This window comes from Taudactylus pleione, unplaced genomic scaffold (genome assembly GCF_031769625.1).
Source record: "Taudactylus pleione unplaced genomic scaffold, aTauple2 ptg000053l, whole genome shotgun sequence".
Classification (NCBI taxonomy): domain Eukaryota; kingdom Metazoa; phylum Chordata; class Amphibia; order Anura; family Myobatrachidae; genus Taudactylus; species Taudactylus pleione.
The window spans coordinates 9,933,303-9,959,519 of NW_028284455.1; the positions used below are offsets into that span (position 1 = coordinate 9,933,303).

Sequence of the window (26,217 nt, forward strand, 5' to 3'; positions counted from 1 at the left end):
GATGAAGATGGGCCGCCATAACTGCTATGATCTTGGTAAAGACCCGTGGTGCTGTAGAAAACCCAAAAGGCAGTGCTTGAAATTGGTAATGTTGCTGTAGGACAGCAAACCGGAGATATCTCTGATGAGAGGGCGCTATAGGTACATGTACGTAAGCGTCCTGAACCTCCAGAGACATCAAAGTCCCCAGGCTCCATAGCCAGGACAATAGAGCGTAGGGTTTCCATACAAAACCTGGGCACCCTGATAAACTTGTTCAGAGACCTGTGGTTGAGGATAGGCCGATGAGACCCATTGGGCTTCTGAACCAAGAAAAGGGTAGTGTAATTACCCGTCCCTCGCTGTTATGACAGGACCTGAATTACCCTCGAGTACAGCAAAGACTGAATGGCCTTCTGGAGGAGCAGGGCTTTGTTTGGGTCCATTGAAGGGCCTGTGCAAAAGAACTGCAAGGGGGGCCGCCTCAGGAATGACAGGGCGTACCCGTGAGAGACCACTTCACTTGGTGGTCTGATACCAGAACTGGGTGAACTGAAGAAGTCGGTCTCCCACCCTGGGAGCCCCACCCAGTCACGCTGAAGGTAGTTGGACATCTAGTAGCCCAGGACTGTTTGGTCCTAAGCTTGGAGGCCTTTGTGGATGCCGACTGCCATGGAAAGGACTGACCTTTAGCCTTTCACTGGGTTTGAAAGGACTGAAAGGATGACGTCCGAGGCCTCGTAGTACATGCAGAGGGCAAGAAAGCTGTCTTACAAGTTGACAAGGTAGTCACAATCTTGTCCAGTTCTGGGTCAAACAGGATCTCCCCAGAGTAAGGCAGAGACTCCAAAGCCATTTTAGAGTCAGAGTCTGCCTTCCATGACCAAAGCCAAATTATACAGCGGGCTACCACCGAAGTACCAGAAGCTTTGGAAGCCACTGTAGGAGACCAGTATCCAAAGCCGCTTCTCCTAAATAAGCTGCATCCCTAAAGTGAAAGATGTAGAGGACAGCTGTTCCCGAGAATCAGAGGGAAGTGTCTTCTAGGGCCCTCAGCCCAGCTCTCAATGGCTTTTGCCACCAAGGCCGTAGCCACGGCAGGACGAGTATTAGCTCCTGTAAGAGTATATAGACTTCAGGCAAGCTTCAATCCTTCTATTCATAGTCTCCTTGAAGGATGTTGCTGTATGGATAGGTAAGGTAGCATTCTTGACCACATATGTTATGTGAGCTGGGGGAGGGGCTGCAGGGAGAGCGCCTTCTTCCCTTGCTGACATTAACCACCAGGTCCCTTGGCATGTAAAATATGCCCTGCGCCAGGGATATATATGCCCTGATGGTCTATTGGAGTCCTGGACGAACCAGTGTCCACATCAGCAACTCCGGTCTGTCTCCTGAGCCCGGAGGCAAGACTGTGTAAAGACATCTGGGGTCCTGGGAGCCTGCTAGCTAGTCCCCCTCCCTACGAGCCCCGCCGGGAGTACCTGTCCGAGGGCTGGTGTCACGGTGCCGTGGAGGGGTGATGGAGCAGCAGTGCAGTTGTCCAAGGGACTGTCAGGCGCTGCTGCTCAGTAGTAAAATAACTAGAAATGAAAATAAATTAAAAAAATAAGTTGGGCTGCTTAAAGCAGCCCCACTGTTAAAAACGGTGACTTGCCAGACAAACAAAACTGGGTTGCCCTCAGGCTGTGGGCAGGGTATAGGGGGAAGGACCGGAGCATCCTGGAATTGAAAAGCTTTGCTGTTGGTGTCCGGTCCTCCAGGTCCCACCCACACCCCATTGTCTCTCCTGTGGAGCCCTATGGACCCTTAAGAAGAAACAGGATGTTGGCACTTACCGATAAATCCCTTTCTCAGATTCCATATGGGACACTGGGGCATAAACAGGTGAAAAGTGGAGCCTGGCACTTTAAATATTAGAAGTGAAGTTGGCTACTCCCCCTCTATACCCTCACAGGTTATCAGTTAAGATTAACCAAGCCCGAGCGGAGACAGAGAGAGGAATGGAGAGAAGAGGTGAAAAAGGAACCAAACAAGAAAAGTCCAAAGACCGAAAACAGAGAAGAACAATAACAGACACACTGCAGACAACCAATATGCAGCTGCAAAAACACCAGAAACAATACAGGTAGGAACACTGGGAGGGCATCCAGTGTCCCCTATGAAATCGGAGAAAGTGATTTATCAGTAAGTACCAAAATCCTGTTTTCTCCATCTACTAGGGGACACTGGGACGTCCCAAAGCTTTCCTCCTGGGTGGGAAGGCGCTGAGAAGCCTGCAGAACCCTGCGACCAAACCCGGATTCAGTGACCGCAAAGGTATCAAAGTGATAGAACTTGACAAACTTATGAATCGTGGATGAAGCAACCGCACGCAAAGTTGAGAAGTCAGACGGATCTACCTGGCAAGGGTCTGCTTAGAAGCAGGCCAATCCAGTCTGAAGGCATCATAGAGCACAAAGAATCAGTTTTGCGTATGATAGTACGAGAGACTCGAAGAGCACCAACCACGGTAAAGATGCATCATCGGCCGACAAAACAGGAACCACAATGGGTTGATTATTGTGGAATACCGAAACCACCTTTGGCAGAAAAGTCGGCTTTGTGCTATCATTGTGAAAGATGAGGTAAGGAGGGTGACCGGACAGTGCGCCAAGCTCAAACTCCCTCTGAACTGAAGCGATTGCAGAACATTATTTCAAGACAAAACTTGAAGTCCACCTTGTCTACAGGCTCAAACACATTCAATTGAAGGAAAGTCAACACCAGCATGAGATCAAATGGGGCAGTAAGAGGCATGAAAGGCAGTTGAACTCTGAGGAGCAGAAACCTGCACTCTCAGTGAGCCCAGCATCCACTCTCACCTGGAAAAATAATAAGTAGTCAGGATAGCGAGTAGGAAGTAGAGAATCCACAACGTTCACACGAAGCAACATAAGTGATGGTAGTGTGCCGACACCGGCTTCCTGGCCCAGAGCATCATATGAATAGCAGCTTCGGGAATACTCTTGGGCCTCAGGGTTGCGGCTTCAACAGCCACGCTGTTAAATACAGACGAGGTAAGGCGGAGTACACGAATGGCCCCTGTTGATGAGTGGTAACTGACACGGGTTGTCTGCAAGAAACTGCAGAATATTATAGTACCAGGCACGGCGAGGCCATTCCAGAGCCACCACGATGGATGTTGTGGACTCGCGCTTCATGTATTTTAGAATTCGCAGCAAAAGAGGAAAGGGCGGAAACAGGTACACTACCTGATAGCCCCACGGTATAGCCAGAGTGTCCACCGCCTCTATACCCTGATCTCGCATCCTGGAGCAATACCTCAGTAGCTGGTGATTCAGCTGAGAGGCCATGAGGTCTATCTGTGGCATGCCCCAACGGCAGACAAACTGCAGGAAAACCATACGGATGAAGGGCCCCCGGGTGCAGGTCCTTGCAATTGAGATAGCCTGCCTCCCAGTTCTCGACCACGGATATGAACACAGCATAGATGGCCAAGACATGTTTTTCCGCCCACAGCAGGATATGGCTGGACTCCTGCATGACTAAGTGACTGAGTTCCCCCTTGACAATTGCTGTACACCACAGCTGTGAAGTTGTCAGTCTGCACGTGAATCGGCAGTCTCTGCAAAAAACTCAATACTGCTAGAAGTGCCTTGAACACCGCCCGGAGCTCTACCACGTTGAATGACTTTCTAACAACACTGCCCCTCAGCCTCGTAAGCTATCATATGTGGTCAGGAGAATCCAATTCCAGATTCCGTATCGGCGACCTACTGTAAATTGGTCGGCCTGAAGCCACAAGAGCAGAGAGGCGGATCCAAGGGGACAGCCGAACTAGCCTGTGCATCTGAAGGTGGGACTCTGACCACAGGGACAGTAGGTCCAACTGATAAAGCCTGGAATGGAATAGTCCGAAATGAATGGCTTCGAAGGGGGTCACCATCTTGCTTAGCAAGCAAAGGTGGACTGATACCTTCTTCTTGAGTACCAAACCTGACCCAACTCCTGGATCACCCGGGCCTTGTCCAGAGGGAAAAACACTCCCTGCAAGTAGGTGTTGAATATCATGTCCAGGAACTGGAGACACAGACGGCACTAGACTGGACTTCTTGAAATTTACAATCCACCAATGATTGATGAGAACCTGATGTGTCAAGGAGACCTGACTCCGTAGAGCCTACGGCAATGGGGCCTTGATGAGAAGGTTGTCTAGGTATGGCACGATGGTACCCCCAAGACCATAGATGGGTAAACATTACCACCATCACTTTGGTAAAAAATCGGAGGGCCGGCGACAGGCCGAAGAGCAGAGCCTGAAATTGGAAATTAGCGTTCAGAATGGCAAAGCGGAGGAATGCCTGATACATTACCTAAATTGGGACGTGGAGCATCCCTGATGTTCAAGGACACCAGAAATACCATCTTGAACTGGTGAAACATCAAACATTTAAGGATTTGAGATTCAAAATAGTAGTTCTGAAGCCGTACGGCTCAGTCCAGCCTAACGGATTGTTATAATACCCCTGTGTGCGCTGATGCATCGGGACCTCAGAGGCAAGAAGCTTGTCTATGATTTGCTGCAACACCCTTTACTTCTGCAGAGACCAGCAGGCTGGTAGTAAATGACCGAATTGGGAAAGGATAAAAACTGTTACAAGATTGGGAACCCAAACATCTGAACAGGTCTGGAATCAAATGTCTCCGAAACAAAACAGACAAGCTCTGACCGTGGGGGGCTCCGAGGTAGAATGGGAGACAGTCATGCTGCAGGCATGTCTGTGGGCTTAGGATCTGGACGACAGGCAGGACAGGACTAAATGTCCGTTGGTCTTTCCTCCTCTAGACACAGACAAGGCAGCTCTGGATTTGGGATAAAATCGGGAAGGGGCCTGAAAGGAACAAAGACGCAGAGCCACTGAGGATGAAGGCACAAAGGTACTTTTGCCCCCCCCCCGTGGCTAGGGCAATAATTTTGTCCAGCTCAGAACCAAACAAGATGGCACCTGAAAAGAAGGGGGCCTGTTTGGACTCAGTGACAGCTTGCCAGGCCCAAAGTCAGAGGGCATGACGTGCAGCCACCGCTGAAATCCTAGAACTTACCTGGCCAGCATCTATGGCTGCATCATCCAGGTATATTAGCTGACTCTCTAATGTTTTCGGCTAGGAGCATCAGGTCAGAACGCGGAACATTGGACCGAAGACCTTCAACCTATTGTTCTGCCCATTTCTCTTCCACCTTTTGTTCACCCAGGCATCGACTAAAGCCAGCAATACCAGCTGCCAAGTAAATGGATTTGAGGGTCATCTCTAATTTTCTGTCTGACCCATCTCTCAAGGAAGTAGCACCGGGGACTGGAATAGTTGCCTTTTTAGAAAGATGGGACACAGAGGGACCACCTGGTGTGAAGTCTTCCACTTACACCTGTCGACCCTCAGAAAAATGTAAAGAACCAGAAAACGTCTGTATAACAAGAGATATGGTAAGAACTTACCTTTGTTATCTGTTTTTACGAAGTCCATAGGGTCTACAGGGTTGACCTTGGGGTATAGGTTGGGAACCAAATCCGGGCACCACGCAGTTAAAGCTTTTAGCTCCCAGGATGCACTGGGTCCACTCTCCCTATAACCCCACCCCCAAGCCAGAGGCACCTCAGTTTGTAAGTAGCCAAAGGCCGGAGGAGTAGAGAAAACTGGAACACTCAACCATACTCACAGAAATGGGAGACGGAAAACCGGTGACCAGCCACACAGCCCATATGAAGCCAGGTGTGTCAGGGCGGGCGCCCTGTGGACCCTATGGACTTCGTAGAAACAGATAACAAAGGTAAGTTCTTACCATATATCTTGTTTTCTACTTCAGGGTCCACAGGGTTGACCTTGGAGATGTCCCAAAGCAGTTCAACCAAGGGTGGGGGACGCTCCTGTGCTGAGAGGAGAATCCGTCGCCAAAAAGGAAGCATCCTGAGAGGCAAAGGAAACCAATGCCTAGAACCTTAAAAAGGTGTTGACAGAAGACCACGTGGCCACCTAGTAAGGCAAAACAGCCAAGGCGCCACAGCGAGCCGCCAACGAGGGTTACATGGCCCGAGAAAAAACAAGCCTCAACAACAGAAAGGTCTACCCATGGGTAGGCCCCTGAGGAAGACATATGAGGCCATCCAGCCAACATTTGGTTATAGGCCAGCCATCCTTTCCTGTGAAAACCAGAAATCTCAGACCACCAATAAGGAGTCCGATTTCCGTAAGGAACTTGAACGGATCACATAAATCCAAAGAGGCGGACCACAGTCAATGAGGCCACACCAGCCGAGAGGACTGGGGACTGAATGGCCGTACAATAAGTTCCAGAATAATATGGAACCTAAAAACCACTTTAAGAAGAAACACAGGGCGAGAGCAACTCACACCTTGACATGATGCCCTCCAGAAGACGGAGCTACATGAGAACACTCCCAATTAAGACACACTCCTGGTTGATATAAACACCCCGAGTGAAAGAGAGAGCCTAAGCGATAGACCATGTAATGGCTATCACAACCAGCGGTTCCATTGACTGTCCCCAGAGGGAACGAAGAACCACTACTAACTCCCAAGGAGCCCCTAGGGAGGACAAATGGAAGCATAATCCAGAAAACACTCCAAAGGATGAACTGGATACCAGAGTGGAGCAATTCCATATCTTAACCATACTGACAGTGTAGAGACCCGCACTGTCAGGAAGGCCAGGCCGAGGGTGAAACCCAAGCCAGCCGGAAGGAATGCCAGAATATCTGGAAATCCTGGACACCGGAGGAGCGTATCGACAGGTACAATACCATAAGAATTATGGCTGCCACAGTTTGTGGTAGGTCCCAGCAAAAGCTGATCTATGTGCTCTAATCATTCCAACGATGACAAAGCCAGGGAAGCCGTAAGACCACTGTAGGGACGCAGTCAAAGACAAACGACCCAGGTCCAAGGCAAAACCTAGGACCCCGAGACAACAGGTCCGGGCAGTGAAGCATCAGGAATGGAGTATCGATGGAGAGACTCCGAAAATCCAAGTACCCCTGACATCTGGGGCAATCAGGAGCCACCAGCAGGTAAGCATCTCCATCTCGATTGAAACTTCCAAAGACCTCGAGGAAGAAGGGAGACTGGAGAACACAGGTACACAAAGTGGAAGGACCACTTCACCGACAAAGAGTCACTGAAGGTTGCTTCAGAATCCCTAGAGCTGGACTGTAACACCATAGTGTGATAAAAGTCAGAAGGCCATGAGGGTCACCTCAGGGGGGCTCTCCCTGCTCACCAGGAGATGAAACCTCTCTTGGTGAAGAGAATAGTCCCCGGGATGCACGTCGTGACGGCTGAGGATTCCCGCTTCCCAATGGAGAGCTCCTGAAATAAACGCTGCCGAGATGGTCGGGAGGAGACCCTCGGACTATGTGCGAATGTGTGACATACCTGTCACTGCCACCCAACGAACAGTGTTGCTAAAAAGGAAGCCACTGTCCTGACCCTGTCAGACTGAACCTTTTCAGGTTCACCGGGAAACAAGAGTTATGCCAGAGTGAAGGCCCAAGACAGGCTAAAGTTCCAATAAGTTAATTGACAGGGTGGAATCGACAGACGTCCAACTGCACTGAAATGGATGCGAACCAGACACTGTCCATAGCAAAGAATACCCTGGATGAGATGGCCATAGCCACCCGGACAGGGACCGACTTGCCTCCGGAGAGAGCAACATCGTTTGAACAGTGATCCGACAGAAAAAACTCGTCCCATCTGGAGATGAGCCAATTATGGAAAGGCCTGGAATGGAACTGAGCCCATTCCACCCTTCCAAAGGCAGACACTGAATATTTGACCACGCATCCCAGAGTGTAAAGACATATGTCGACTGTGTAGACAACCATGTACTCCTAATGGAAGAGTGGAGATTACGTCTTACGCCAGAAGAATTCTCAGATTCTGAGAATCCAGCAGGGCTCCTAGATGAAGAATACCCAGAGAGGGATGCAGGGAGGACTTTTTCCCCGTTGATTAAACGTCTGCACCCTGAAGAAGCCATGGTCATCCTGACCTGGCTGTAAAGTACACCGGTGATCCCGCTAAGAGCAGGAGGCCGTCCAGGTACAGGAGCATTGGGATATACTGAACAGGAGAACTGTCAGAAAATCCAAAACGCTGGTATACCCCTGTGGGGCTGAGGACAGTCCCAACAGGTAGAGCCCGAAAAATTGTAAGTGTTGTGGTGATACAGCAAACCTCAGCCCATGCTGATGAAAGGTCTCTAAGTACCCGTAGGCACGCGTCCTGTATATCCAGTGATACCATAAAGTCCCCAGGTTCCAAACATCGTATGATGGAGCATAGGGATTGCCTCCCAAGCCCAGGTAGCTTTAGGAACTGGTTCAGGGAATTGAGACAGAGAATAGGCCAAAGAGGACCATTCAGCCACCGCACCAGAAAGAAAGCAGAACAACCAGTCCCTCGCTGAGATAGTGGGGATGCCCTAATTACCTCTGCTTACCGCAACAACTGTATAGCTTTCTGGATTTGTAAGGCCCTGTTCGGGTCTGAATAAGGGCCCGCGTACCATCACATGTAAAGAGGCCGCCTAAGCAAAGAGAGGGCGTACCCTCCTACCCACGTAGCGGCGGCAACTTGACACTAGTACCGGGCGAACTGAGAAAAACGGTATCTCCCAGTTGTAGGCCTGCCCCCCCAGGCTGAAGATATATCCGTAGGTTCAGAAGCAGGATCGGCTGGCAGTCCAGGCCTGCTCGGTAGTGGATATGTCGGCCCTTGTAGAGGCCGACAGTCTACGAAGAAACAGACCTTCAGGCTGACCCAGAGGACAAAAAAAAAAAAAAAAAGACTTAGACTTAGTCTGAGGCCTTGTAGCGGGCATAGCTGAAGGTGGTAAACTTGTCGTTAGTAATACTGCCAATGTTGCTACAAGCTTGTCAAGGTCAGGACCAAACAAGATCTACCCTGTAGATGGTATCTGCACCTCTGCATTCCCAGAGCGCAGCCATAGGGTATTACGGAGGATACAGTCGCAGCCGGAACTCTGAAAGTTAGGAGACTGGTAGCCAATAATATGAAATATGGTAAGAGCTTACCCTTGTTATCTCTATTTCTACGAAGTCCATAGGGTTCCACAGGATACCTTGGGGTATAAGTGTGACGTCAGTCATCGGGCACCATAGAGTTAAGCTTTCAGCCTCCCAGGATGCACTAGGGTCCCCCTCCTATACCCCGCCCCCGAGCCAAGGCACCTCAGTTAGTTACCAAGCCATAGGCCGGAGGAGGAGAAGGAAGAGAGAGAAAAAACATCTGGACACACACAAGAATCACATTCTCACCAGAGGGAGATGGAAAAACCGGTGACCAGAGCAAAGCCCATCTGCAGCACAGGTGCGACAGGGCGGGAGTCCTGTGGAACCCTATGGACTTCGTAGAAATAGAGATAACAAGGGTAAGTTCTTACCATATCTCATATTTTCTACTTCAGGGTCCATAGGGTATCCACAGGATACCTTGGGGATGTCCCAAAGCAGTATCCTTTAAGGGTGGGGACGCTCCTGTGCTGAAAGGAGAATCACCAGGGAGAATCAAACCTGTAATACCTCACGAAGGTATGGACAGAGGACCACGTAGCAGCCTTGCAGATTTGGACTGCAGAGGCACCACGTCCAGCTGCCCACGAAGGACCCACAGACCTAGTGGAATGAGCCTTCACAGAAGGAGGAACCGGCAGGCCTTCATGAAGATAAGCTTCAGAAATAGCCATACGGATCCAGGCTGCCAAAGTTTGCTTTGAAGCAGGCCAACCCTTTTTACGGAAGCCATAGAGGACAAACAAGGCGTCCGACTTCCTAAACGAAGAAGTGCGGTCAACATAAGTCCTTAAGGCCCGCACAACATCCAAAGTGGCCTCACCCACTGAAATACCAGGTGAGTTAAAGGCCGGAACAACGATTTCCTCGTTAAAATAAAACTGGGAAACAACTTTGGGAAGAAACTCGGGCCGAGTGCGGAGCACTGCCCTGTTCCCATGAAAAACCAAGAAAGGGGGTCTACAAGAAAGAGCCCCTAAATCAGAAACACGTCTGGCCGAAGCAATAGCCAGAAGGAAAACAGTCTTAGCTGTTAGCCATTTAAGATCCACTGAGTCCAGTGGCTCAAACGGCGGTCCCTGGAGAGCCCTCAGGACCACAGCCAAATCCCAAGGCGCCACAGGTGGAACAAAGGGCGGCTGAATGCGGAGAACACCTTGCATAAAGGTGCGCACATCCGGGATTGTAGCAATCCTACGGTGAAACCAGATAGACAGGGCCGAAACTTGTACCTTCAAAGAAGCAAGGCGAAGCCCATGATCTAGTCCCGCTTGTAGGAAGGCGAGTATCCGAGAGAGACGAAATTCCCGCGGTGCATAACCTCTCGGTCGACACCACTGGAAGAACGTATGCCACACGCGATGGTATATCCTCGTGGAAGACGGCTTCCGAGCTTGTAACATGGTACGCACCACAGAGCTGGAAAACCCCCTGGACCTCAGCATGGCTGTCTCAACAGCCACGCCGTCAAAGACAGCCGAGTCAGGTCCGGGTGAAGACAGGGACCCTGAGACAGAAGGTCCGGTCGTAGCGGCAACCGCAGAGGACTGTCCACGGACAGACCTTGAAGGTCTGAGAACCAGTGCCGTCTGGGCCACGCGGGAGCTATCAACAGGAGCATCCCTCCTTCCTGTTTGAATTTCCGGATTACCCGTGGAAGAAGGGAAATCGGAGGAAACAGGTATGCGAACCGGAACGTCCACCGGACGGACAGAGCATCCACCAGAGACACCCCTTCGTCTCTTGTGCGAGACCCGTACACCGGCAACTTGTTGTGCCGGGACGCCATGAGGTCGATCTCTGGAAGACCCCATCTGTCCACCAGCAGTTGAAAAACGTCCGGGTGCAGGGACCATTCCCCCGGATGAACGTCCTGGCGACTTAGAAAGTCCGCTTCCCAATTTAGCACTCCCGGAATGAAGACCGCTGATATGGCCGGAAGATTGCTCTCCGCCCATACCAGGATCCGAGACACCTCCACGAGAGCCGCCCGACTTCGGGTTCCTCCTTGCCTGTTTATGTAGGCCACGGTGGTAGCGTTGTCCGACTGGACCTGTACCGGACGACCCTGGAGAACCCGATGTGCCTGCTGGAGAGCATTGAAGACCGCACGGAGTTCCAAGACATTGATTGGAAGCTCCGCTTCTGTCGGCGTCCACCTGCCCTGGAACAAGTGTGGACCCAAAACTGCTCCCCAGCCCCGAAGACTGGCGTCCGTTGTCAACAGGACCCAATTTGGAACCCAGAACGGACGTCCCTTGCTGAGATGGGACGTCTGTAACCACCAGGCAAGGGACAGGCGAACCTCCGGGGTGAGCACAATCGTCTGGGACTTCAGAGACTGAGGCAGCCCGTTCCACTTGGACAGGATCAGGTGCTGCAGAGGTCTGGAGTGAACCTGGGCATACTCCACCATGTCGAACACCGACACCATGGAGCCCAGTAACCTCATCGCCGAGTGTAGAGACACCCGGCGGCTGCGCAGACAACTGCGCACCCTCGACTGTAAAGCAGAGATCTTTTCCCCCGTCACGAAGATCCTTTACTGTTCCGAGTCCAATAAGGCACCGAGGTGCAGAATCCTCCGAGACGGGATTAGAGTGGACTTCTGCCAGTTGATTAGCCAGCCGTGCCGTTGCAGTAGCGCAATGGTCAGGTCCAAGTGGCGTAGAAGGAGCTCTGGAGATCCCGCCATCAATAAAAAGTCGTCCAAGTACGGCAACATGCGGACTCCCTGCAGCCGCAGAGAAGCCGCCATGACCGCCATCACCTTGGTGAACACACGTGGTGCTGTCGCTAGGCCAAAAGGTAACGCCCGAAACTGGAAGTGGTCGCTGCGGATTGCAAACCTGAGGAACTGTTGATGACGCAAAAGATTAGGGACATGCAGGTAAGCGTCCTGTATGTTCAATGACAACATGTAGTCCCCAGGTTCCAGCGCCAGAATGATGGACCGTAGGGTCTCCATCCGAAACTTCGGTACCCGCAAAGACTTGTTGAGAGCTTTGAGGTTGAGAATCAGACGATGGCAGGGCTTGGCCGATTTCTTAGGGCCAGCCTGTCGAGGAAGAGACTGTGGTTTGGGCCTGCCCTGGGCCCTATAAGACCGAAAGGACGATGGTCCAGAACCAGAGGGAGCAGCGGCCGACGGGAGACAAGCCGATTTGGCTGCCGCCAGCGTGGCCACAATCTTGTCCAGATCCGGACAGAAGAGAACTTCTCCGGTAAATGGCAACGCCTCCAAACCCTTCTTGGAATCTGCGTCCGCCTTCCAGGATCGCAGCCACAAGGTGCGACGAGCAGCCACCGTTGCTGAAGAAATTCTAGTCACCAGAGTACTAATGTCTAAGGCCGCCTCGTTGATATAAGTGGCCGAATCGCGGAGATTACCAATCAACTCCGCCTGTTCGGCCGGACCGTCGGAATCAAAAGACGCCTCTAATGAATCCGCCCAGCGCTCTGGCAACCCAGCAAATGGCCATAGCCGGCCGTGCTGCCCCCCCCCGCAAGGGAATAAGCGGACTTCAGGCAGATCTCCACCTTGCGGTCCGTAGCATCCTTACGGGAGGACATGGATGGCATCGGCAATGTGGCGCTATGGACAAGACGGGTCACGTGAGAATCCACCTGTGGAGGGGATTCCCACTTTGCAATATAATTATCCACGAACGCATAAGCCACTGCCAGGCGCCTCTGCGGCTGGTATCTTTTGCCTGGCTGTTTCCACGCCTCCTCCAAATGGTCCACTAACTGACCCGAAAGAGGAAAGACTGTAGCATCGCCCTTCACATCTTTAAAAATGGCATACTTGGATTTAGCCGCTGGGGGAACTTCGTCCTCAATCACCAAGGCTGTGCGGACTGCCCGAATAAGTCCAGGAATATATACCTTGGACTTAGCGTCAGCGTCCTTAGTATGAAGAGGTTCCTGATCGTAAGGATCCAGAATCTCCCCATCATCAGACGTCCCCTCGTCATCCTCATAAGGAGCCAACAGACGCCACCGGCCGTTTATGTGGCTGCATCACAGACTCCCCTTGCAACACATCCGACAAGTGCTGTACAGAACTCGTCAGGGAGTTAACCCACGCCGGCTCCTGAGAAACCGGGAGCGGGGAAATAGGGAGACTGTGGGGTACCACCAATTGTCGTGGGAAACCCTGCATGGGTGACGACACCACTGACTGCTGGAACAAACCCATCGGCGTAAACACGGGCTGCGGAGCTAACTGGCCTACTAAGGTTGTAAGCGCCTGAGCGAAACAAGCCCAGGGCGGCTCCTGTACCGGTGCTGTAACCATAATAGGCCGCGCCATAGACAAACACTGCCGGCAGAGGCCCTCCGCGCTACCCTCCCCCTCCGCTAACGGTACTTTACACGTAGTAGTACACTGTAGGCGGAGAGGAAAATTACTTTCAGACATGATGGCACCAAGTATGTGACCCCTCTCACCAATTATATATTAAATAGGCGAGAGACCACCCTGCAGCACCGCACCACAAGGGCTAAGCAGAAAGGACAGGGACAGTAATAAACCTGACAGTTAGAAGAAAAGTTACAGGCAGCAGCGCTAGCACAGTCACATACAATGCAAAGAAATATCAATTCCTGCACTAACAGCGCTGATCACTCAACTACGGAGACACAGGGCCTGGTAGGACACAGCGCAGCATACACAGACCTGACCCAAATCGGAGGAGAGGTATGCGGGGGGACCCAGACAACGATGCTTCCGTCCAGCGCTTCCAGCAGCGTTCACTATGCGTTGGAAAGATGGCCGCCGAGGAGCAGAGAGGAGGCTGGCCTGGGGGAGGAGCGCTGTTACAGGACCAGTCGGCAGTGTGCAGAGAGAGCTGTGTGCAGCGGGGGAGGCGCCGGCTGTGAGACAGGGAAGGCGCGCTCCCCTGGCATGCATTTATCCCCCGGGAGGCCGCAGCGCTACCGCTCTGCTGCGGTCCGCTGTCCCAGGGGGTAGTGGAAGCGCAGGTTCAGTACCTGGCTCCACGCTGCAGCCAGTCCCCAGCCTGGGCACTCTGGACCATGTAACAGCGGGGACCCACCGCGGGACCCCGCTGCTTACCTGCTGTCCCCCCTTGAATCCGGCCATGGTCCGGAACATCTGGGGTCACTGCTAGCTGTGACCCCAGATGCTCACCAGCATCCCCGGATCGGTACCGGCGTTCTGGTACCGGCGGGGGTGTAGGGAAGACAGCATGGACGTCAGGACTGACTGTCCATGCTGTTCATCCAGATGTACAGCCACAGCTGCATGAAGAAAAAGCTTCAGGGGCTCTTCTAGCTCCCACTCCAACAGGTGCACCCGACTCCGGCCGGGCACCAAACGAAACTGAGGTGCCTTAGCTCGGGGGCGGGGTATAGGAGGGGGACCCTAGTGCATCCTGGGAGGCTGAAAGCTTAACTCTATGGTGCCCGATGACTGACGTCACACCTATACCCCAAGGTATCCTGTGGATACCCTATGGACCCTGAAGTAGAAATAGGCATTTCCACCTATGACAACTGCATATATTACGTAAGCGACCAAATACATTTGAACCCCAGACGTGATGGAGGGGAAAAAACGTTACAAATGCATCAGCCCAGTATGCAATAGTATTAACCAACCATGCTATAGCCATGGTAGGATGGGTAACAACCCCTGAAAGCGAGTATACTGATTTCAGGCAGAGTTACCACCTACGGATCCGTAGAATCCGACCACGCAGGAATGGGAGGCATAGTAACATCTGTATTCAGACGAGTAACACCCCCATCCACCCCAGGAGGGGCTCGTGATGACCCTTAGGAAATTTTGGACAGGAGGCCAAACGCTGTTATCTGGCAACAGCCAGAGTCCCGCCATGCGATCCACCCGCTAGTCAGCAACAGGGAACCCGAAGGCATGTTAGACTGAGGGTGTATGATACAGGTGCAGGTCAACATTCACTCTAACCAGAATGGACCTGCTACCAGCCCTAAAAGCAGGGATAATAATACCTGAAATAGGCTTCCCCCTGTGTAAGAGGGAAAGAGCCCAAAACAGTATCCAGTTCACGGCAGAGCCAACTGGGAAGTAACCACAGGGAGTCAACCACGCCAATTTGCGTTTCGTAGAAAACAATATCCACCCAGGGTGGCTGATGTGGTAATCCCTGCAAGGGGCATGACAGACTATTGTGGCACCAGGGGGAATTCATATACTGCGAAAAACCCCTGCAGGGAGCGGAAGTCTGTGTCACAGGGGAAGAGTGCAAGAAACTGCGAGATACCCTGAGAATGGCGAAGGTACAACAATGGGGCCCGCCCGGCGATCCGCAATTGAGAGGATCCCGAGAAAACAAACCGCCCAAGGGGGTCGTGAAAGGGGCCGGCACCAGACGACGCCACATACAGAACCCTTTATGAGTCAAATCCTCCGCACTGACACCTGCAGCACATTACTTGCATGATAGTAAAAATGGGTGCAGTATCGTGCTCTATCTCCTGGTCAGACATATCTGACCAACCCTCTTGGCGGAAATATCAAGCAGCGCTATACTGATCCTGACTGATGCCAAAAATTAGCTGCAAGGACCCATTTTCAGCTATGCACACAGTTCCATCTAAAATATGGCAACGTGCAGCACGCAACAGTATGTGACAAACCTCACAAATATTAACAAGTATATAAATGTGAGGTCTCAGAACCACCCTAAGTACAGCTGTATTAGGGAAGATAAAGAAAAGGGATAGATATACACTGACAGGTGAGAGAATAAAGTACAGACAGTCAGCACTAGCATAAGTCACATACAATGCAGATATATACATAAACATGTCACATAATATACAGCACTATGTCAATGCATTCAACTGCCCAGATTCAGTGTCTGGGAAGGCTACAGCGCTGTGTACACTGACCTGATGGTAAGGTACGCAGGGGGACTGGATTCACTGCCATCTCCGGAGCTCTGCTGGTGCACATAGAAAATGGCCGCCTGGAGACCTCAGAAGAAGCGCGGCCCGCGGAGGAAGCAGCTCAGCGATGCCAGACTTAACACTGAAAGGCGTGCTGAGCTGAGGAGCCGCTGTAACAGGGAAGGCTTGCTCCCCTGGCCGGCTATAAACCCCCGGGACGCCGGCTCCCTGCGCCGATTGTTAAGTCCCTGGCGGTCTAGTGGACACACGGGGTATGGGGGGCCCGCTGCCACTGCCGGCGCCCACGGTCTGTCCCCAGAGACCGGAGGCACAGGACTGCATTTGAAATGCGCGGATCACCGCAAGCGGTGATCCGTGACCTTACCTGCTCCGCGTGGATCCGGCAGCAGTCCTGGGCAACCGCAGAGTCCGGCTAGTACAGACTCTGGGGTCCCGCTGAGATCCCCAGATCTGTACTGGCGTCTGAGCGCCAGCGGGGTAACGGAGCGGCAGCTTAGACGTCCTATGGACAGTCCGACGCTGCCGCTCTGAATAGTCCAAAGTCCATAGAAAAAACTGTCCCTAAAAAAATAAATTAAGCTTAAGGGCTGCTAATCAGCTCCCCCCTGCGCCAATGGTGACCCGACTCCGGCCGAGCACCAACTTAAACTGAGGTGCCTCTGGCTTGGGGGTGGGGTTATAGGGAGAGTGGACCCAGTGCATCCTGGGAGCTAAAACCTTTAACTGCGTGGTGCCCGGATTTGGTTCCCAACCTATACCCCAAGGTCAACCCTGTGGACCCCCTATGGACCCTGAAGTAGAAATCTGAAATTTTTTGTCCGGATGTTACCAGACCGCTGCTAACTGCTCTTCCATCTGAGGGGAAGAGGGAAAAAAAAAATGAAAGTATATTACATTTCCTGAACAGCAAGGTCTCTTTAAAACTCAATCGTATCAGAGCCCGAGATCATAAGCACTTGACGGACAGCTCTGATAAGCGACTAAAAGTCCTGGGTGTTCCCTGCAACTGAGGGGAGGTATCCTCCAGAGCTGAGTCCTCCATAACCTCCCCCCTTCTTCCCGAGAAGAGATATCTGCATCCGATTCATCCTCACTGGGTGACCAAAGGGAGTCGTCTTTGCGGAGCTGTCCAAACTCCTAGAAGAGGATTCCATCATCTGCTCTACGGATGATGGAACTAAACAGTGTACTGAGCATACTAGACCCTGGGCCCAAGCTGGCTCAGAAAACTGAAAAGATGGCAGAGATCAAGCAGTGGAACCCCGATACCCACCATGTCTTTCGGGCTTCTGTTAATTGCTGGGACAACGCTGACATGGCCCCTGCTAAGGTAGTACCCAGGAGGGAGTATCGGCAGCAGGAGGGAGTATTGGCAGGAGTAGTGGACAAAGTAGGAGCTGCCCTTTCTGACTCACATTCAAATAGAACCCCCCAATCTGAACAGACATGTTAATTTTTTTTTCCCACCATGAGCAAGCAAAAATCTTCTGGGGAGGTAGTCCCATTATCAGGGGAGACTCACAGCAAACACTCCACACAGTACAATGCTCCAGTAAACTATTGAGAGCACACAGTAATCAGTGAGAAAAACAGAACAGAGAAAGGCACAGCTAGAAAACATATGGGCCTTTCAAAGCCATGTGATTATATGCTTTTTTCACCGTATTTGAATGAGAACTGGAGATCTATAATATTTATTTACGCTGATTGATTGAATAGGGAATTTTTAATCACTGACTGCTTCGTTCGATACTGGTTATTACACCATTATTATGGTGTTATTGTCTTTTAATATGTCACAGGCTATTTTGCCTGTGATCAGTTGGAAATTCTTGAATTTCCAAACTTTTAATACATACTGTATCTAATAAAAGTTACATTTTACAGTTTATTTTGAGTGCAAAAAATTAGTCTTTCTTTTGTATGTTGTGACATTATTAACAATAATTCTCTGGGGAGCACCTCCACTAACGATATTTAACCTTCCTTATTTGGGATTTATTGGATTCTATCACAGTGGCTATATTGAATATCTCTATATATTATCTAGTCTAGTGCTCAAGTTGTCCCCCACTTCCCCTTCTTATCTATTTTATTATAAATCACATTAAGTATTCACTTTACCATCTTGGTGACCAAATTCAAGTAATTATTTTGTGGCTGCTAAGCTTTCATTCGTCAGCATTATTATTATTTTTTTTCAAAACACCACTTGCATAAATCAGAAAGAGAATTAGATAAAATATAGAACACACTCTCTAATTGTGAGTTTCCCATGCTATTTGTACAGACAAATGAATTCGGCCATATGCCTGTTTGTTTAGTGCAAAATATGCAAATTTGTACTGTGCATGCCCACAAAGATGCCGGCGTCTCAGCATATGGGAGCAAACAAGCTAATTTTAGGGGCATTTTTTAGAGCTTTTATTTTTGATACACATTCAATCAACTTAGTCATTAAGTATTTGTATACTGGGGAGAGCAGGTATTTAAAAAAAAAAAAAAAAAAATCTAAATGTTTTTCTAAATGTGCACACCAGTCAAACCGCACCCTGGAGTACAATATAAACATTGATGATTATATAAATTATACACTATTTACTGATGTAGGAAAAAAACAAAAAAAAGACCATACACTCTACAACATAACAAGGTATTAAGCAATTTCCACAATATCACAGCTTGTATGGCCCAAACCAACAGCAATGCAGATGATCCCACTGAAAGACAGCAGCTATCAAGGGTGTTGGTAAAAAGTGGTTTAGATAACAGCCTGTAAGGTCACTCTCTGAGCACACTAAAAGATCCCAGCTATGCCAGTGGTCATCCTGTCACTCAGCTCCAACATGAATACGAGTGTTTTGGGTCAATACCAGCCAATGTCTGGCCCCATTTAAACTTTGATCAAACTACATTTATTTCTGGTTAAGGAGCAGGAATGTAATTTGTGAGACCAGAATTAGAATACTCATTGTCCTCGTATAAATTCACACCCTCATTTTCAAGAATTCTGCACTTCAGTAAAAACCAGAAAAAAAAGACAAGAAATAAAAAACACGTTTTGTCACCTGGGGGGAGAGATAGCTCCTTTGATCCCCATTTGCCCACTGCGGAGCCACCTAAATATTAATAGAAAGAAAGGTTAATTTATTTGTGAAAATTACAGATCAGATACAATAAATTATGCATATAAACAATCTGTACCTGGTAATATCCTGGTTGCTGATATCCCAGAGGGATGTGTTGAAACATGACTGGTGCAGAGTTTGCATAAGGATAAGCCTACAATACAAAATGTTATTAATAACTAGCGTTTGCCCACAGCTTTACTCGCGTGGATGTAGTGGCATCGAGTATTGTGATGCATATTTAATATGTAGTATTTGTCTTGGTGCACGATCTACTGGACTGACATGTATACTGCAACGTCATGAGTCAAGATAAGCTGCCTGATTAGTGCTTAATATATAGTTGGATTATCCTGCGAAATAGATCTTAAGATATATATATATATATATATATCTATGTATTTCTATTTGCAGATATAATTTTGCATTCGGGGTGTGCAATATACGCAATATATATTATATATATGTGTGTATATATATATATATATGTATATATATATGTGTGTCATTTTGGGCTTGAGCCTGTGCAAATTCTGATAATTCTTTGTGTCTCCATAATTCATTTATAGTCCCCTAAAAGTATATTTGTCACGAAAAAAATTATATTTATATACATCTTGTCATTTTTGGATTGAGCAGCCTGCACGCCTCACATGCCGAGTGTTAAGCATCTCGTTTTTCCTTTATTGCTCCTCTCCCTGATGTCACATTGAGATAACACAAACCTCAGTTTCTTTCTAGGTGACTAAGCCATACAATATTGAAAACGCAATCCAAACTCATCCCGTAGATTTTGCGTGATGCCAGAACAAACAAAAGATTCCGAAAAACTTATTTTGTCTCCATTTTTGTAGTTCATACAAAAATGTCTATGTACAGACACAACCATTACACCATTATAAGTATAGATTCTTTAAATTGATTGTTAAGCCATGAACATGGAATTAATCCACTCAATACATTTTCATAACTGCATAGAATATGAAATCTTATAATTCTTTATTAATATACATTTCCTTTAATGATCCCATTACATGGGGAAGTTGTTGTGCATTACAAATTTTGTAATATGGCCATGACAGACTGGCATGGTCATAAAATAACAGGGAAACCTCACCATAGTGGAACCTGGCTCCAACCTGTTGAGCAAGGACTGAATTCATTGAAGTATCCAGCCAGCAAGCTTCCAATAATATATGCAACAGTGTCTCACCTGTACATATTGAGTGATTGGACTGAACACTGGTGTATGCTGGAGATAAGGATCTGATGTTGGGATGTTGGGATACATGCTGGGATACTGTGGAGCTGGTGCACTAAGCACAACTGGTCTTGGTGGAGCATATGTGCCTGTAAGCAGAATGATACGTTTGTGCTTTTTCTCCTCATCACCAAACCATGTGCAGAAATAAAATACAAAGCGTTACTCACACACTTGCTTTCTTATTGCTGGACCCAGCTTCAGTTTCTTCCCATGGAAGCTGATATGAGACTGAAGTAAAAAGTATTATATAGAACTACACTTAAAATTTGTTTATTAGAATTCGGTCAGTACTGGATACCTTCAATTATACTACTGCACTCGTGATTACATAGGCATCAATGTTCAATATCATACCTGCGTTTCTGATGTAGTCTGAGTTGGAATGAGAATCATATACTAGCACCAATAGGACATACATAGAGGAAAAAAGTGTGATCTGGAGAGTACTGAAGTCACGGAGAGCACCATATAAAACCACTCCATTCACATCAATAAGCAAAGAGGAACTGCAATTGACACACCAAGGAACATGCACAGAATTGCAGAATGTAGCCTGTCAAGTTTGTATTTGAGTACAATTGTTCAGATCTTCTGCAACCATTTGTCTGTGCAGAAACATGTAATCCATTACTGTGGAACTAAAGCAATCCCTGCTCAAATCCACTTTCAGATTCTGTCCATCAGACAGTAGAATTGAATCTTTGCCAGGGCTGTAACACAGTACTGCCTGCTTCCTCTACGTCAAAGGAAATCACAACCAATCACCAGCAATCTTTATGCCTACCATAGCTCCTCAGGGAATAGGCTCTAAAAGAATAAAGTATGTCTGTCCGCTTTGGCTATTGCTAGAGCTGAGGCTCCCCTCAGTCTTAGCTTGCAAACTGTTGGAGGAAGTTGGTTACAGTATTGTTTGATAAGACATGCTTGCTGATTTTACTTTTCTTTCATTCAGATTTTCTTAAGCTTTTTTAACAAACTATATTTAAGGGTAAGTGGGAGTTTATTCTATTATATAGCTTTCTGTAATCTCTGAACAATATTTTAGGAGATTGATCAGTTGATGTTAGAAAAGCTTACTTGTTCATCACATTTATTTACATCTGCATTTGTTAAGGTTTCCTCATTGATATAGTGCACTATGAGCAACCCCTTGTTCTCTTTGTAGGATGGTCACTTTCTACACAGAGATTGGGAGGTGGCCAGAAGCTACAACTGGTCTAAAGAACGTTACACTTCCTCCCTGTGAATTCTCAGGTCCCTGCCATTGAGCTCACATCTGAAAGGGTACTGGCAGAAAGCAGCTGTCTCTCCTGTAGTTGCAATAGTTAATTTGACACTTTTTTTTTCTTTTTTTAAATATGATGTAAGCAATTTTAGAATTATCAGAATATTTTTATTCTTGATAAAAAAAATATATATATACATTTACTAACAAGTGCCCATTGGGCCTTTCTTTTTGGGTGATTTTCTGGTTAGAGGGTAGAATTCCAGAAACCTTTGGACATTGCACTCGTCATATTGGATACCCATGGTGGCTCAAGAAGGATTAAATAACACTGGAACGACATCAGTTTCACATTCAAAGTACAGACACACTGAATTTGTACATTGTTCTGCATAATTGAAAAGACTTCCACTGATTTTAGCACCCTCTGGTTTTATTGTTGTGTACGTTGTCTGGTTCCTAACAGAGGTTCCACTAAGAGGTGCAGCAGTGCTATTCTTTGTTACATATCTATCACACTAAGCTTACCTAGGTTTTATCCTACACACTGATAAAGGTTTCCTTCCCCTTATCTAAACATTTACAGTATCTCAGGGCTGCACTCTTGTTGGTAATACAAGAGTGCTGTTAGTTTGTGAGTATGCATTAGGGTGTGGTTTTTTGTATAGATACCTATATTTTTGAATGTGAAGACAGATAATATTTTCTAATATAATCAAATAAAGTTTTTACTTACATCCACTATCTTCTGAACATCCACATCATCATAAAAGGAGACAAAACCATATCTAGGAGGAAAAAAATTGTGTAAGGTTGGGAAAAACCCTCAAAACATTATACCATAAATAGAAAATCAGGATTAGTTTAAAAAAAGGATGATTCATTTTGTGTTATTCTTCTCCCAGCCTATCACTACGTCCCACACTGTCCACTGTTAAGAAAGCAGACAGTCCTGTTTCAGTGCACGCAAATACAACGGACACAGATGCTTAAGGTCTACACTAGAAGGGTAATATACATCCTTTATGGAAGGAAGCACCTGACTGCACACAAGGGTGAAACCTATGGGACAGCACCACTGTGGGGCTCTTTAAAAATAGTGATGGGAACCCCAACTGGGACTACTAAAGTGCTTAAGAGGTGGTCCATTAATAAATGGACGATTTTTCTAGTGCAAGTTTTTTACAAAGGAGTCCATAGTTAGTTTTTAAGTTGCATTATTACCTTATCAGCAAAACATTTTCATTTGACACTATAAAATAACTGCCAGGGGAGACTGTAGAGCAGGATTGTAATAGATTCTTATGGAATTCAAGAGGGACACATGGCTTGTAGGGCTGAGCGTGCATGGAGGAAAAGAAAAAAAAACAAAACGATTCTTGTTCTTATGGTAGAATGTGACTGCTTCAATATAAGCCTGCCAAAGTACCAAAGTAATCCACCTAGCAATGACCTATTAGGAAACTGGTCAACCTCATAGGCACCCTAGACTACCACAAGGTTATCCTTCCTGCACATCTCAAGTCCTATAAAAATAGGCCCTGAAAGTACTGAAAACTTAGAAAGTTTAGAGCCCTCAGGATTCACAATATCTTGATTTAGACAGAATTTTTACACCACTGTGAGCTCAAGTAAAGGCTAATCTGTTGAAAAGTACCATCTTCAAGATGAGATATGGAGACTTACAAGACAGAGCTCCAAGCACCTAAACTATTTGTAGAAGCAAAAAAAAAAAAAAAAGTTGGTTCCGAGTAACTCCAATACAGCCAAATGCCCAAAAGAAGAATGCTGTCAAAACCAGGTTGAAAAAACAAAGGAGCTATAAAAGGGAATGTATGGAGGATGAATGTTCATAACCCCATGAAAGAAAATCTGCACTTATACAGTCAGGTGCATAAATATTGGGACATTGACAGAATTTTCATATTTTGGCCTCTATTCACCACCATAATGGCTTTGAAATGAAACAAACAAGATGTGCTTTAAACTGCAGACTTTCAGATTTAATTTGAGGGTAATTACATCCAAATCGGGTGAACGGTGTAGAAATTACAACGGTTTCTATATGTGCCTCCCACTTTTTAAGGGGCCAAAAGTAATGGGACAAACTAAACAATCCTAAATCTAATGGAGCGTACACACGGTCAGATTTGTCAGACTTGTCAGATTTGTCAGATGAACGATTGAACGATTAAACGATCTGAACGATTTGAACGATTTTACCAAAGTTTTGAACGATTTGAACGATTGAACGATTTTTGACTGCATTAAAATGAATGGAATCGTCCAAGTCTGACTGCAAACCCATCAGATGTCAGATATCGTTATCTGACAAACGGGAACGCGCATCGTTGATCGTCCATCGTTCAGGCATGTCAGATATGAACGATTTTCCTTCAGATATGAACGACTGAACGATTTTTAAATCGTTATCGTTCATATCTGAAGGAAAAATCTGATCGTGTGTATGCACCATAACTTTCACTTTTTAATACTGTGCTGCAAATCCTTTGCAGGCAATTACAGCCTGAAGTCTGGAACGCATAGACATCACCAGACGCTGGGTTTCATCCCTGGTGATGCTCTGCCAGGCCTCTACTGCAAATGTCTTCAGTTCCTGCTTGTTCTTGGGGCATTTTCCCTTCAGTTATGTCTTCATCAAGTGAAATGTATGCTCAATCGGATTCAGGTCAGGGGATTGACTTGGCCATTGCATAACATTCCACTTGTTAGCCTTAAAAAACTCTTTGGATGCTTTTGCAGTATGCTTCGGGTCATTGCCCATCTGCACTGTGAAGCGCCGTCCAATGAGTTCTGAAGCATTTAACTGAATATGAGCATATAATATTGCCCAAAACACTTTAGAATTCATTCTGCTGCTTTTGTCAGCAGTCACATCATCAATAAATACAAGGAAACCAGTTCCATTGGCAGCCATACATGCCCATGCCATGACACTACCACCAACATGCTTCACTGATGAGGTGGCATGTTTTGGATCATGAGCAGTTCCTTTCCTTCTCCATACTCTTCTCTTCCCATCACACTGGTACAAGTTGATCTTTGTCTCATCTGTTTTAGGATGTTGTTCCAGAACTGTAATGGCTTTTTTAGATGTTGTTTGGCAAACTCTAATCTGGTCTTCCTGTTTTTGTGGCTCACCAATGGTTTACATCTTGTGGTGAACCCTCTATATTCACTCTTGTGAAGTCTTCTCTTAATTGTTGACTTTGACACATATACACCTACCTCCTGGAGAGTGTTCTTGATTTGGCCAACTGTTGTGAAGGGGTTTTTCTTCACCAGGGAAATTATTCTTCTGTCATCCACCACAGTTGTTTTCCGTGGTCTTCCGGGTCTTTTGGTGTTGCTGAGCTCTCCGGTGCGTTCTTTCTTTTTAAGAATGTTCCAAACAGTTGATTTGGCCACACCTAATATTTTTGCTATGTCTGATGGGTTTGTTTTCATTTTTCAGCCTAATGATGGCTTGCTTCACTGATAGTGACAGCTCTTTGGATCTCATATTGAGAGTCGACAGCAACTGATTCCAAATGCAAAAGTCACACCTAGAATCAACAGACCTTTTACCTGCTTAATTGATAATGAAATAACGAGGGAATAGCCCACACCTGTCCATGAAATAGCTTTTGAGTTGATAGTCCTATTACTTTTGGCCCCTTAAAAAGTGGGAGGCACATATAGAAACTGTTGTAATTCCTACACCGCTCACCTGATTTGGATGTAATTACCCTCAAATTAAATCTGAAAGTCTGCAGTTAAAGCACATCTTGTTTGTTTCATTTCAAAACCATTGTGGTGGTGAATAGAGGCCAAAATATGAAAATTCTGTCAATGTCCCAATATTTATGCACCTGACTAAGTGCTAGTTTTCTCTGATAGATAAAAGGGTTGAAAACTGAATCTTTAGACAGTCTCAAAAGACCTCCTGACCTTCTTGCAAAACATTATAGTAGATGGGTCAACTGAAAAGATAGGAAATTCCTTTCCACACCAGGGAATACAAGTCTTCCGCTCCATGATAACTAATTGCCAAACTGTGTTCTGGTATTAAACAAATACCTTTTCAGACAAAACTTCAGCCTTAAGGATCAAGACTTCACACTGTTAAAGCTAGTCATGCAAAACTTTGGCGACAAAAAGGATCTTGACCTGACAGGTCACTTCTAAGACAGACACCGCGACGGGCCTCCTGTCCTGACAATATCAGTGTGCCATAATCTACTTGGCTAGCCAGATGTAACAAGAATCACCTGACGATTCACTCTTCCTCTTCTTTAGTACCCCACAGGAAGCATCGCTTATAAAGATTTCCAAGTGAAGAAACCACATGTAGAGCCTGATCGCCAAGAAATCTGATGCTTAGTATGCCATCCCAGGAATATACACCACTGTAACAATAAATTCTGCTCATCATAGTATTTAGCAGATTTCCTTCATGACAATATCGCTCTTGGTGCTTTCTTGATGATTAAGATAAGCCACGGTCTTGAAATAGTCTAACTGGATATATATACAGCGCTTCCTTGCAAAAGATAGAATTCACTGGCTAGAATTGTGTATACTGCTCAA

At 47.2% G+C, this 26,217-nt stretch overlaps 1 protein-coding gene across 6 annotated transcripts in view; it reads right to left on the minus strand.

Moving 5' to 3' along the window:
- DAZL (deleted in azoospermia like) overlaps positions 1-26,217 on the minus strand; it is a 68,097-nt gene that overhangs the window by 25,531 nt on the left and 16,349 nt on the right. For all 6 annotated transcript variants that reach the window (XM_088463329.1, XM_088463305.1, XM_088463292.1 and 3 more), the window contains exons 4-8: positions 22,364-22,415; positions 20,570-20,630; positions 20,352-20,488; positions 19,215-19,292; positions 19,079-19,129 (exon numbers count right to left, since the gene is read on the minus strand). In XM_088463329.1, the coding sequence (XP_088319455.1) occupies positions 19,079-19,129; positions 19,215-19,292; positions 20,352-20,488; positions 20,570-20,630; positions 22,364-22,415 (379 nt within the window). The remainder of the gene's footprint in view (positions 1-19,078; positions 19,130-19,214; positions 19,293-20,351; positions 20,489-20,569; positions 20,631-22,363; positions 22,416-26,217) is intronic.